The sequence below is a fragment of the Pan troglodytes genome, chromosome 13 (assembly GCF_028858775.2).
Source record: "Pan troglodytes isolate AG18354 chromosome 13, NHGRI_mPanTro3-v2.0_pri, whole genome shotgun sequence".
In the NCBI taxonomy this organism is placed as follows: Eukaryota; Metazoa; Chordata; class Mammalia; order Primates; family Hominidae; genus Pan; species Pan troglodytes.
This window is the reverse complement of record NC_072411.2, coordinates 24640222-24655181: the sequence shown is the minus strand read 5'-3', so window position 1 is coordinate 24655181 and position 14960 is coordinate 24640222. Positions and strand designations below refer to the sequence as shown.

General features: G+C 38.8%; 1 protein-coding gene and 1 long non-coding RNA gene across 2 annotated transcripts in view; one reads left to right on the top strand and one right to left on the bottom strand.

Moving 5' to 3' along the window:
- The window catches only part of CNTNAP5 (contactin associated protein family member 5), an 876147-nt gene extending 874597 nt beyond the window's left edge, over window positions 1-1550 (bottom strand). The window contains exon 1 of the mRNA XM_016949649.3: window positions 1105-1550. Within this exon, the coding sequence (XP_016805138.3) occupies window positions 1105-1186 (82 nt within the window). The 5' untranslated portion in view covers window positions 1187-1550. The remainder of the gene's footprint in view (window positions 1-1104) is intronic.
- Window positions 1551-2856: 1306 nt separating this feature from the next.
- On the top strand, window positions 2857-14371 carry LOC104005160 (uncharacterized). Its single transcript, XR_678355.4, has 4 exons — window positions 2857-3262; window positions 8756-8993; window positions 9911-10020; window positions 12283-14371. It is a non-coding gene; the product is annotated as an uncharacterized LOC104005160 (long non-coding RNA).
- The last annotated feature ends 589 nt before the right edge of the window (window positions 14372-14960 follow it).

The window sequence follows — 14960 nt, the reverse complement described above, 5'->3', positions numbered from 1 at the left end:
GTGGTAAGTAATCTTCCTACTGTTCTCTAACCAACCATGATAGTGCAAATTACAAAAACTAAAAAATAAAACTGTTCCAATATGGGTAATATTTCTGAGCTTCATGACAGGGATAAGGGATATGGGAGCAAGCCCAGAAACTTGAGGGACCTTGATAAACCATCTTTGGAAACAACACAGATGGCTTAATTGCATTCTTTCTCATTTAGGAAGTCCCAGAGCTGGAAAAACTTCCCCTTCTCTGCCTAGAGAGGCAGCTGAGAAACTGAGCCTGAACCTCTCATAGCTCCAGAGATTTATTCAAGTTTGACGGACTGGATTCTTTAAATATATAGTGCAGTTGGTGGATCCCCGGGAGCCCAGGCTTCCTGCCTATTAAATTAAATGTCCTGCACTTGCCGAGGTTAGAGCTTGGACGACAGAGTGTACACTTAGTGCATACTCATTAGTGTTCAGAGGCACAAAGATTTTTGGGGTGGGGTATGCATCAAAGCTCTTCCTCCTGTAATAGGGGCAGCCATTGATCTTGTGGTTAACAACATTGGTCCATGACTCTTAGGCCAAAACTCCCAATCCTGTTAAACCGGTGCCCATTGGTTTCAAGATACCCCAACTGGAGCCTTCTGCCTAGGGCAGAACGCAGAGCCACGTATCGTGGGGTGCTTGGTATACTGCAAATCCGAGGCACTGCATTCAGAGATGAGCCACTGTCACCGAGCACGGTAGCTGGGAGCATCTCCATCCCAGGAAGCTCAGCTCCCAGTGCATTCTGTCTGAACCAGGGGCCCTTCTCCGGAAAAAGCACTGGCTGAGATCAGGCAGGCATGGAACGCGGAGCTAGCAGGAGGTTAAGGGAAGAGAAACCTTTCCTTATCCCTTGAACTTTGCGATAACGGAAGAAGGGAGGAAATCCGGCAGGGTTGGCTCATTTGAGCTCTACTAACTTTTGGGATGGTTGGAGTGATGGAACCACACTGATCAGCATTTTTTTTCCGTTTCCTTTGCCCAAAGCAGACACAATCGAGTACGCTTAGATAGTTGATTATCTTTCTGAATGCGATCGTTTTCCACCTCACCTTCCCGCCCCCAGCTCCTTGTACTCACAATTTGTCGCTGTTAATCCTAAATGCCACAAGCCAGAGAACAGCAAAGTCAAAACGCTGGTCAGCCGTGGTAAAGAATCCATTTCCCCCGAGTGAGCGGTCCCTCCCAATCGAATCCCAAATTCGCAGTAGCCAGCCGCGGCTTCTTCTCGCTGTCTCTCTCCTCTGCACAGCCTGACCCCCTCCCACCCCCCCTTGGAGAGGCACTCGCTCTTTCACTCCATCCCGTGCCCAGACGCTCCACCGAAACCGTGGCGGGGGATTCTTCGGAGCTGCAGCTGGGGCTACGGTCCCCGCAACAGCCGCTAGCTGGACTCGCCTTCCTCGCCCGCCTCTTCCTTCTCTTCCCCCCTCCTTAACGGTGCAAATCCAAACCCAATTAGAACGACAGGCGCCGGAGCTCGGTGGACAGCCAAATCCACCTCGTCGGGCGCGAGAGCTGGAATCAGCACCCGGGTGGCGGACAGCTCCTTATAGGCGAGCGGGGCCGCGCGGCACCGCCCCCAGCCAGGCCCGCCCCGCGCTCGCCTATAAGAGCAGCCTGGGCGGGTCTTTGCCCCGCTCGGGCGCTTTTCCTCCAGGCAGCCAAGCCGCTGCGGTGCGCTTTGGCTACCTGGGAGGGAAAGGGGAAGGAAATTCTCTCTACCCCCCGGCTTTCTCTTCCCTTCCCCCCATTTGGGAAACGAGTAGAGGTATTGAAATTTAAAGGAGATTTTCAAAGGCCGCTGCCGAAGGATGCTAATAGGAGTTGGAAGACAGACGCATTAGGAAGAGGGAATTTCCCACGGAAAGCTTTGTAATGAGCTAACGAGATGCGTTCCCCCACCTCACCTTTGGAGGGGAGGGGAAAACAGAGCTTGAATTACGCATTTAATTTCCCCTGCGCTCGTTCCCAAATGGGAAAAGCTGATGGGTCTCGATAGGATCGGGATTTCTGGTTTCAAGGTTTAACGTTGTGCGCGCTCCCCTGCTTGCAGACCCCGCAGCTACTCCCACCGCACGTCCTCTCGCCGGTCTTCGCGTCTGCGTCTCCCTCCCGCTGTTGGCGCGTTGCTTCGGGCAAGTACTGCAAGGTGTTCCGGGGCTCTGGATTCCAAGCCCAGGTGGTTCACTGGCGTCTCAGGGAGACGGAGAGAGGAAAGACACATGGGTGTGGTAGTGATGAGAGTCAGGGTGGAAGCCCGGGTTAGCTCATAAGAATCCAAAATATAAGGGCTCTGCTGGAGGGATTTGAATTTTGAAAAAGGGAAAGAATGATTTTGGTTTCTTTCTAGACACCCCCGCTTACAAATTTTGTTTCTGTTTTTGGCTTCTAGTATATATCTGGAAACTCTCCTGCTTTATCATAAATCAACTTATTTTGTTTTTATTGGAAGCTGTCAGAAAGCTGTCAAACCTTAACAAAATGAGGGACCATAATGATTTATCCTATTTGAAGCTTACAATGAAGTTAGGGTTGATGAACTCTACCTGCTTCAGAGGAATTTGATGTCTTCCTCTCTCCTCACCCTCCTCTTACCTTCAACAGAAGCAATTATACTGCCTTATTTGACACTGCAGACTCCTGACAATCCTGGCTGCACGACTATAGATGGGACTAGGTTTCAAGCAGCTTCTGCATGAATCCTGAGGTTAACCTTGTGTTTTTTGGTTACAGCTAGACTCACATCATTGAAATATTAAGAGATAGTTGAATGACAACTGGATTAGTGACCTCATTATTTTATTAGAGAAGAAAGAATTCTGAGGGTCCTATCACTTATACATAAATGATCCTCTTCTCTCTAAGCTTCTAACTAAAGATAATTATGTAAGTCACTAGATTCCTGAGCAAACTGAAAGACTTTCCCAGCTGGAGCTTTACTTGGGGTGCATGGTAGGGTGCAGTGGAGGACCACACCCAGAAGATGGTGAATGTCAACATATCCAGGCTGAGGTGACCTAAGGAGCTGCCCTGTTGGCAGCTGGAAGGGGTCTGAAGAGAGGAGAGGGCTGGGGTTCAAAGTCGAGCTGCATGGGCTTCTTTTTTCCTTCTACCTAGGGTCCTCAGGAGCTGCCACCCAACCCCTAGCCTTTGAGGATCCCATGGTGAAAAACATCTATCTGGCTATTAATCATACTAAGAAATCTACAGGAATACACTGAGCCATTACAGCTTGGTATGTTGTAATTGTATGCAAACACTTAGACATTTTTAAAAGTAGAATATTAGAGATATAACTTAAGCTCCTTTTGCATTCTTCTCTGATCCCATTCATCTGCCATCATACCTAGAAGTAAACACTTTACTTATCTGGTGTATATCATTCCTATACATAATGTTTTTAAACTTTTACCACACGTATTTATCTCCCTGAACGATATGTAAGAGTGCTTTGTCTTTAACCAATACATAAATGGTGTCATGTTCTTTCATTTTGCACCTTGCAATTTACTTAATATTATAATTTTGAAATGTATGCATCCAGCTGCATAAAGTCCTAGTTATTTTATTACAACTACTGTATTGTATTTCATTTCATAAATATGCCAAAATATATTCATTAATTCTTTTATGTATGAATCTACAGATTGTTTCCAGGGTTGTTGATTTTTCCCTTAAAAAAGTACAATCTTGTACCTGTCTCTTAGTTTTTCTTGCTCATATACTGAAGAGTAGAATTTCCGGACCATAGGAAATGCTTGTTTTCAGCTTTACCAGGTATTTTCTGTTATTCTTAAAATGATGGTACCAATTTATAAGTCTCCTCCCCCGCTAGCAGTGTGTGAGATTTCCCCTAGTTCCACATCCCTAACAACACTTCAAGACCCCTCTTTATGAATAGGAATATGATAGACAACACAGATCTTTTGTCACTGAGTTTAATGTTCCACTATATAATTCCACCTTCTATACCTCACCCCCCAAAAATGCTTAGTTTAATATAACATTTCAAAAATTATAGAATATGTTGGCTTTGTCTTCCAGCAGAATGGCTTTAAATTAATTATCTGTGCCAGTAAAATGTGCTTAAGATAGATATTAACAGGCAATTAGGAAATTTTTTGCCATGAAGGCCTCAAACTGTGAATGGTATTCAAGTTATTAGTAAATGTTGAAACTCTGCATTTATATGTCTATATGCAGACACAGTGTATAAATTTCACCTAATTTAAACTCCTATTTACAGTTGTAGCTTTTTTTTCTCTCCCTCAAACACACCTGTTCTCAGAGCAAGTTGAGCCTTAAATGTCAGACATTTGTCTAATATTTGTTAGCATTTTAGTAAGAATACTGCAGCTCTGAATGTAGGGAGGGGTAAACAGCTGTTCCCCTCAGACAATAGTGTAAACAATGCCATCTTCTGGGGGCATTTTGCCAGCAAGTATTTATTAGCAGTAGAATATTAATCACTATAAAAACTGTTTTCAGCCAGATTGATATTTACCTATTGAAACTATTTTGTAAAGCTTTTAGTCTGATAAATCCACTTTCCAAATGGTGAAGTAGAAGCTGAGTAAACTCCCTTTTCTCCCCCATGTTTCTCCATATAGAAAAATAACTCATTTTTGCAGAGCACTCTGCTTTGAAGAGGCTTAAAAGTTCTGCATGGATGGAGCAGGTTGAATACTAACAGAAAATGGGGAAAAAATGGATAATTTTGAAATGGAAAATGTCTATATTTTCAAGATGATAAATCTGACCATCTTCTCAAAACAAACTTATATTTGAAATCTTAAAAAAGGAAATGAAATGGGTAGGATGGCATTTCATTGTTTCTTTGATTTTCCCTTGAGCACTTCCACTTATTCTTCCTTATGGACAGAAGGGAAAGAATCATTCATCAAATGGAATCTTAGCATTGGAATATTCAACAAGTGGTTCATCTCATTGATTTTATAATTCTCCTGTGAGGCATATAGAAGGCATGTTTGGTCATCTCCATTTTATTGATAGGATACTAAGAGGAGACAGATATTGACATGATAAATGTCACACAGAATTAATGGCTCCAACCCATAGGGGCAGAGAAAATGAAGGTTCCCCCCCTCCCCTATTCTATCAAAAATAGTTATCTTCTGTCATCTGCCTCCTGCCAGTACAACGGCCTTTGCTCTTAGATGCCTTTGCCGGGTGTGCATGCTTTTCAGCTGGTAAGATGCTGTGCTCTTTGCATATACTGCTCTTTCCTCTTTTCCTGGACTTTTCATTCCCACTGGCAAATGTTCAAGTCCAAACTCCACTAACAATTCTCTGTTTCCTGAACTCAGTAATTTCTCAAGAATAGTTCCCTGAAGAATATTTAACTTTGAGTTTTCAGCACACATAGTAGATTTTCAAGGAATAGTTGATGTCTGATAATGTTAGCTACAAAAAGTCCTTGTTGGTTATTTCAGGGGTTATAACGATCCCCCAATCCACTCCTTGCACCAGAATGCAGAGGCTCCTTTAAGGACATTTATCCTTATTTACCTTAAAATCAAGATGTCAACTATATTAAAAAAAAAAAACTGAAAATGCAGTTTAGGGTTAATATCCTGATAGTTATTTTCCTAGTCACATATTTCTCCAATATTTAGATTCATTTCTCTGAAGGAATTTACCCTCTAAATTATCTATATAATTGCATTGATACAAATCTAGCCATGCCACATCCAGAAACATATGTCAAAATAGTTTTTCTTTTTCATTTATTTCTGTCTCTCTCTAAAAGAACTCCTGCCTATAATCACCAAGAAGTCATTTTGATATATATAACATTTCAGGAGAAACTTGTTTGGGATAATTAAATAAAAATAATTCAGAGCTTAAAATAGGAAATTCTAAGTATTAGCCTTGGCTTTGCAGCTTACTATTACGAGGCCTGGAGTATATAACTTGGTCTCTTTGAGATTCCATTTCCATTCCTGTGAATTGTGAATTATGATAATCCCTGGCTTTGGTATTTGTGCATATTCAAAGGAATCATACATTTAAAAATACTTTTGTTATATGGACACAAGTTGTAAATGCTGTGTCCTAGCCTGGAGAAGACAATTTATTCAGTCCATAATCACAGGATTTCTAATGCATTTTATTTGCCAGTTCAAGTAAGTGCAAACATCTAAAAAATAAGTGCAAACATCTAAAAATTACTCATTCCAGTGGAAACCTGCAAGATTTTTTCTCAAAATAATCACAATAATTTAATTAACTCAACATTAACTTATTGAGCAACACTAATGTGCCTAGCCTTGTATAATTTTTTTTTTTTTTTTTTTGGTCAAATAGATGTCATCAATGACCTGGTCCTATCTGAAGTTTTTTATACTTTCCACAATTTCTAGCTGGGAAGTTGACATGTACAAACACAAGTAATAAGTGCTTATAGGAGAGGAACAATTTAATCCTGTATCTTTCAAGTCCATCCAAGTGTCAGACATTGAGGTCCTGGTCAACAGCCAATTCCAACTTTTTCCTTGGTTCCAAAACAGGCTGGTAAAGAAATCACAATTGGAGTAAGCCTACCATAGCAATTGCATACCCTTTTCAGAGTGATTATCTGGTGCTTGCTGTGTGACTCAGTTCTGACCAAAAAAACTCAAGAGGAAAAAGAGATCTTCTTAGTGAAAAGGAGAAGAGTGGGAATAAAAAGGTCATTGCTCCTGCAGTTTTCCCCATAGCATGTACAATATCTTGTGAGGGGATGAGGTTTGTAATGACAATAGCCAATTTAGGAACCTAAAGAGTTGGCCAAGACTACAAGATGAGAAAAAAAAAGAAAGATGTACATTTCCTGAATCTTTATCACAACATTAAATTATTTCTACTCAAAAACCATAAATATTTATACCCTTTAAGCTACTACTTGTTAATTTCTCTAGAAGAAAATGAAACAGTGTTCATTAAATATCAACCTGCAGTAGGCATTTTGACTTTGTTTTCTCATTTAGAATTCATGGCAAAATTCTGAAGTCAGTATCATTAGCTACATTTGGCATATAAAGATATTTTTAAAACTCCTGAAATTTAAGTAACATTGTCCAAAACACAAAGCTATTATTTAGAAGTGCAAGGATCTGAACCTGTGTTTTCTGATACCAGATTTTTGGGTTATCACGTCATTGCTCGGTGCCACAAGTGTTCACAAATGAAATAAATGTACTAAATCTTCTGTGTGTTTGTAGAGTATGTGTGTATGTGTGTGTGTGATTAATCTGATCATTTGAGTCCACATATGATTGACAATTTGACTTCTATAAAAATTACTTTTAGTGTTACAAAGGCCTTGTTTGTCTCTCAGGGAATAGCTTACTTCACAGCCAATGTGCTATTACTCAGTTTTTTAAAGGCAATTAATGAAGAACAGCAGGTATCTGTTCTATCCTAGGTGCACATCTGATTTTTAAGTCAAGCTGACATCTAAACATATGATCTGTGATAGCCACTACTAGGAAAACTCTTTTACAAAATTTTCCAAGGATGTATTTTTCAGGGAATAAATTATTTGGAAGAAGAAGGAGCTGATTTCAAAAGATTATTTTATTATATAACCTAATCCCTAGTATTTATGTCATTTTATCCCTTTTGAATTTAAATCAGCACACAAAGCACAGTAAAAACATTTATAATTTGCTTTTTATTGGCATTTTTAATAAGGTGGAAAGAATGTTAGCCTAGAGCCAGCAGGGGGTGTGCTGACTAGTAGGAAGAAAAAAATGTAGAGCAGATTTGAAGCAGCCGTGTGAGAAACTTTGTAGGCTGCTGAATTCTTGTTTATTTGTGGGAAAGTGGGGAAAGGATGCAGGAGAAGGCACCAAAGCACAAAAACAAATCAAAAACAGAAAAACAAATCTGCTGATGATGTTTTTAAAATTGTTGTTTATATCTTTGATGTTACATCTACTAAGAAATCACACAAGACCTAGAATAATAATTATTTATAACCCAAAATATTGAATACAAATTGTTATTTTATTTTTACTGTTATTTTTAAAATATGCCACCTGCCTCTTTCAATGGAAAACTTCTCGATTTTAGCCCTGTTGGAGGCACTGCAAACATACTAGTTTAATTGGACTTAGGCTGTGCATATTATTAGTAGATCATGATGTAGCACTGAAAACAAAAGGCATTCAAACAGCAGAGAAACTTGCTGTGCGGTCAATATACTTTTATTTTTCCTTTTGCATGAAGGAAAATTTATTTTAAAGGTAAGTAATATATAAAAGGACCTAATACATCTTTAATTAAAAATGGCTAAAATAGGGAGGTTTTCAAGAGTCAGTTATATGATATCATTTAAGTGGAGCATATATTGATTCAATTTGCACAAGATTTTTTGTAAATCTGGCAATGTATAACTAAATGCTAGGAGTACACGTCCCTGTGCTCAAGCTTCATTCAATTTAAGAAAGAGGATTGGTATACAAGAAAAAAAGAAAAACATGACATACTCAAGAAGTCAGCAAACCCTGTCCTACAAGCCCAAACTGGTCGGCTGCTTACTTTTGTAAGTTCGTAAGCTTGAATGATCACTACATTTTTTAATAGTTGAAGAGAATCAAGAAAAGAATAACATCTGTGACACATGCAAATTACATAAAATTCAAATTCAAATTCAAATCCACCATAAATTGTGTGTTTTTTTTAACATTACCATGCTAATTTGTTTGTGTTATCTAATCTACAGCTGCTTTTGCACCACAATTGTGAAGTTCAGAAGTTACCACAGAATCTATGTGATCTGCAGAGAATCGCTTGAACCTGGGAGGCAGAGGTTGCGGGAGGTGGAGGTTGCAGTCAGCCTAGATCGAGATGGCACCGCTGCACTCCAGCCTAGGTGATAGAATGAGACTGTCTCCGAAAAAAAAAAAAAAAGATCTGACCCACAAAGCCTAAATTAGTTACTATCTGACTCCCCAGAAAAGGTTTGTTGACCTCTGATAGAGTCTAGTAAGTGTATCCTACTAGAATAGGATACAACGTATAGAAGGACTATACATTAGGGGGCATGATGGTTCATTCATCCATTCAGGATTATTACTATTTTTTATTTTTATCAAGACCTTTTGATGTGCCAGATACTGTGGGATAAGACTAACAACACTATCTCTGAAATCTTAGAAAATACAGGCTGTATATGTAGATTTAGTGATGCCTATTAAAGGGGGTTGAAACCATTTCTGCTCACCAAGTTGCATTTGAGACTTCAAATTATTACCCATCTCACTTCCCTTAAAAATATAGAATAAATATCATGCAGTGCTTATCATTTCTCTGATATCTTAGGATTAGTGATTATCGATCGGTCTTTATTACCTTCCAAAAAATTCCGACAGCTCAGTATCACTGCATGTTTTTGTGAATACTTATATTTTAGTATTGTGACATATTTTCAAACTTACAGAAAAGTTGCAAAAATAGTATAAAGAACTCCCGTTGTCATTTTACTTTTAGCTTTTTTTTTTTCCGAGATGGAGTCTCGCTCTGTTGCCCAGGCTGGAGTGCAGTGGCGCGATCTCGGCTCACTGTAACCTCCACCTCCTGGGTTCATGCCGTTCTCCTGCCTCAGCCTCCTGAGTAGCTGGGACTACGGGTGCCCACCACCATGCCTGGCTAATTTTTTGTATTTTTAGTACAGACGGGGTTTCATTGTGTTAGCCAGGATGGTCTCGATCTCCTGACCTCGTGATCCGCCTGCCTTGGTCTCCCAAAGTGTTGGGATTACAGGCGTGAGCCACCGCGCCTGGCCACTTTTAGCATTTTTTAAACATTTTTTCCTATTTTCTTAATATTTATCAATCTGTCTCTCTGTCTCTCTCTCTCTGACCAAAAATCTCTACAGTTTATCCAGGTCTCCAACTCGCCCAATACCTGGATCAACACAATGAAAGCACAGAAAGTGGACAAACAGAAGGAGAACAACTATGAAGGCTCATGAAAACTCATGATTTAGTAAGTTTTGTCCCTGTAACACAACTAATTACAATTACATTACATGACAAGGAGAACAACTCCAGTGCAGTAGGAATGTGATCATACCTCAAAGAGGACTCCACCTCATCTTGGGGTCAGGAAAGATTCCTAGAAAAAATGACTTATGTGGTGGGCTGAGAGACGGGAGGAGGATGGTGTGCTTGTGTGGTTAGTTGACTTCAGGATGGAAACAGAATGACTAGAAGGAAGACAACCAGAATTACTGTGACCACCAAGTGGATAGGTGATTTAGCTAAGAGCCAGACTATGTAAGTGTGAAGGGTTTGATATTGTGTATATTGTTGAAGAAGAAACCGGTATTGGAGAATTTGTTTGTTTTAAGGAGGGGAGTGGCTAGTGGTTTTATATTTTATAGTTGTTTGGCTCCAAAAGTCAGTCAGGTCATTTCTAATCAGATAAACAAATTCTTATAGATGCGTTAGTAATTACAGTGAGATAATGTGTTGCTTCTCCATTCAACATATGTTTTTTCTTTAGGTGTTTCTAACACTTTACTCAAAGAAGCTTATGGATTTGAGATTTCGTATTCAGAGTATTGGGCACATGCTTTTCACCTCACTTGACATATATGATATAGAAGGCAAATTATATAAATTATTTGTATCTGTAAAATGGGATGGCAGGAAATCACAAAGTGTTGTGAAAATCAGAGGTGAGGTAAATGAAATGCAATGCCTAGTGCCTGCAGCACTCATTAAATAGTTACTGTTACTGATAATTAGGTGGCACTAAATGTGACACCTTAACACCCAGCAAGTCTTCGTCGGGAATATTTTGTTGCCTCTCTCATAGCAAAGCTTTGTAAGTGTGGCAAGATCATATAGTCGTTGTCTCTATTGATGATAATTATGGGCAGGGCACGGTAGCTCATGCCTGTAATCACAACACCTTGAGAAGCAGAGGTGGGGGCATCACTTGAAGCCAGGAGTTTGAGACCAGCCTGGGCAATATAGCAAGACCTTGTCTATACAAAATAATAATAATAAAAATAATTAGCCAGGTGATGTGGCACACACCTGTAGTCCCAGCTACTCTGGAGGCTGAGGTGGGAGGATCACTTGAGCACAGGATCCCTAGGTTGAAGTTAGCTATGATCACGCCACTGCCCCTCAGCCTCAAGACAGAGGGAGAACTTGTCTCTAAAAAAAATAAAAACAAACAAACAAACAGAAAAATCACACTCCCTTGGGGAAACAAGATATTTAGAATGTGACCAGTGCACATTTTCTACATGTTTCACATGTGTCTGGCAACTTGTTTCTAGTGGACAATGATGATGTATTTTCTGAAAAAATTAATAGCAAGTTTCAGAAACTAAACTGCAATGCCTCACAGTAAAGACAATTTTTTGTCCCTACAACCAAAAAGAATAGGCACAATAAAGCCATAAAAATTTATCAGGGGAAAAAGATGGAGCCCTTATTTATTTAAAGAAGACTTTAGAAAAAAAGCAAAATGTTGTAGCTCTGATTTTTGTTAAATGATTAGAGATGGAGGAAGATCAGAATTGTAGGTGCTGAATTTCAAAGTTTAGTGCTAAATTTACCAGACAAATATTTATCAAGGAAATTTTATATTTATAACTTGCTGACTCTATCCCCACTTCCTATGAATAGCATTCTTTCTTTGGTATGATATTATTTCTAGTTTAGGAAAGAATCATCTCCTGTGTATATCCCCAGGAAGCATTTGTTTATAGCAGTAATGAGGATGGAGAAACTTCAGTTGGTTTCTTAGAAATCTTTTTGCTATACTCTTGGGATTACATATAAAATGTTATTTTCATCTTTTTCTTGTTTGTCAGAACATCTGATTAATTGATTTGAAAATCCATACTCTGGTTGTCTAGCAGATTTTCACTGGGTAAAAATGAGAACTAAATTCAGCATGAGTCTAGGGATTACCAGTGTGCAATTTCAGATTTATGGGATTGAATAGGATTCAATTAGATTTTGGGAAAAGAGTATATATAAATAAAACATGTATCCAATTTAATTTTAATCAAACTTTTTATATGGGGGAATTTAATGATTTCAGCTCCCCATTTTTGAACCATTTGCATAACTCTGTACTGACATTTGTTCTGCCATTAAACAGAAAATAAAGCATTCCCAGATCAAATGGGTTAGAGGCAAATGTGGGAAGATGATAACATCATTTAATAATGTGTTATAACAAAAAGGAAATCAAAGACTTTGGTAACTTCTGTTTCATTCACAGAAGATCACATTTCTCCACCTGGACTGATTTAAGAATTGAGGTTAGTTGACTACTATTAGCAAGACTTGCAATTATGGCATGCAGGCACATCCTCTTCTGTTCACTTGAGTTATTTCTGTATAGCAGTAGATCATGAGGACATGGACAAAGGCATTGCACTTACTTTCTCCTTGAGCAATTTCCATTGATGTCTGTGATGCTGATACTGAATTACAGAATCCTGAGGATTCTGTATTGTTGTAGTTCTAAACCGTTTGCTGTGGAGGTTAGCCTGTGGATAGGAAGAGTCAAACAAGAACAACTTATACAGTTTCTCTGGCTAGAAAATGAACAATACATGCTTCCTGTCCTTATGATGTTCCCACATGTGGATGGTGAAGCAGGCACCAAGATGACTAAGCTAGAACAACAAGATTTGGTGAATCCAGAGCTGACGAATAACAGTTCATCTGGCATGGAAGCAAAGGAGGAAGTTCCAGGGAAGGCAAAGGCCCAAATTTGTGAATCTGTGTGCCATGTGCTGGGGAAAGTTGAAACCTTCCAATGAACTAGAATGATGTTGTGTGTATGGGAAGCCTATGGACTCAATGAGAAGAATAATTAGTGAATGTGTCCATGTTGTCTATATTTTACATGGGTCAGAAGGAAGGATTGAGTGCAGAAGACAAAATGTTAATCTGAAGTGGGGTCATTTTCATATTTAGGCTTAAACAAGAATATAGACATTACTATTAAAGCATAGAAATAAAAAAATGATGATTTTTTAAGTGTCATAACTTCTAACTATTTGCCATCATATTTTTGGTTTACTCCCTTTCAAATACACTTAAGCATAAGTGTAGCCTAGAAGAGAGCAAGACCCAATATTTGGCTAGTTCAAGGAGTGACTTACAAGCAAAGCAGTTCCAACCATGACCAATTTCTTAAATTTCTGAAGCAACCCAAGTAGCAATACTGGGAAAATATGACTGAATTTGCAAAAAATCAAGTCACTTCTTTGGAAAGATGTTAAACTCCAAAGATCAATGTATAGACCTTTCCACTTAGCTTACAACTAGATAAAACATTCTTTTGACATGAAATGGCTTAGGACAAATGCTTTAACAAAAGAACTGATTAAACACTGCTGTTACTAAAGCCTCACAATAGTTAATGCACTTAAAGAGTTCTAAATAGGCTGAGCATTGACGTGTTAAAGGATTATATTGAGTGTCACCATATACACAGGAAAGTCTCCTTCAAAACCTACTACGGAGTATAATGGACTATACATGTTGTTGTAAACAAATTGGCAAGATTCGAGGTTTTCTCTGGATTCTAGCATCTTTAAAAAGAGAATGTCTGTTGTTTTATAAAAGCATTTATTTACATCTTTATCAGGTATCCTCCAGTCCCAAATGTGAGAGGTTAGGGCAATCTGTGGATTGGGGTGGCTTTCTCTTCTAAGTCACTCCCAGACTAGGGAAGTGACTCAGAAGAGTCACTGAGTGGGGAAACAGAGAACCAGGGATGGCTCTGTAGCTCTGACCTAACTTAAAGCTCCAGATTGGTCTGACCTTTTCTCACTTTGCGATTCAGACCTGAAAAAAATGAGGCCGAAGTTGGCTCATCTTCCTCCCTTGAAAATGTTCTAAGGAGATGAACCACATCCTGTCCTATCTCCCCCAAACCATACCTCAGCACAGGGGCTTGTTTCATTGGTACAAGAATAAGTTGTCTTTCTTTTGCTAGAAAGCTCACAACTTTAAAACCTACAAAAAATGAATGAATTATAATCTAGAACTTCAGATATCTGTATCATAATAGTTGGATAGGCTTATGGAGTATGATATGATCTTTTGCAGCAAAATCTCACTTTGTACTCAACAAATACATACAATTATTATTTGAAAGTTCAATTAATTAGTTTAAAAATCTGTAGAAATATCAGTGTCTTCTGGGGAGGAAATTACTACGTGCATGTCAAGATTTGCCAAAATTTTAATACTTTGTTACCCTATGTCACTTTTGTGAAGTGATTATAGGGATATTTTTCTAAATATAGAGTTTATCATAAGGAAGTTTTGTTAACAATAGAATCTTAAAAGTGCACTAGGATATTCTTTTTTTTATTTTTATTTTTATTTATTTATTTATTTATTTATTTTTTATTATACTTTAAGTTTTAGGGTACATGTGCACATTGTGCAGGTTAGTTACATATGTATACATGTGCCATGCTGGTGCGCTGCACCCACTAACTCGTCATCTAGCATTAGGTATATCTCCCAATGCTATCCCTCCCCTCTCCCCCCACCCCACCACAGTCCCCAGAGTGTGATATTCCCCTTCCTGTGTCCATGTGATCTCATTGTTCAACTCCCACCTATAAGTGAGAATATGCGGTGTTTGGTTTTTTGTTCTTGCGATAGTTTACTGAGAATGATGATTTCCAATTTCATCCATGTCCCTACAAAGGACATGAACTCATCATTTTTTATGGCTGCATAGTATTCCATGGTGTATATGTGCCACATTTTCTTAATCTAGTCTATCATTGTTGGACATTTGGGTTGGTTCCAAGTCTTTGCTATTGTGAATAATGCCGCAATAAACGTACGTGTGCATGTGTCTTTATAGCAGCATGATTTATAGTCATTTGGGTATATACCCAGTAATGGGATGGCTGGGTCAAACGG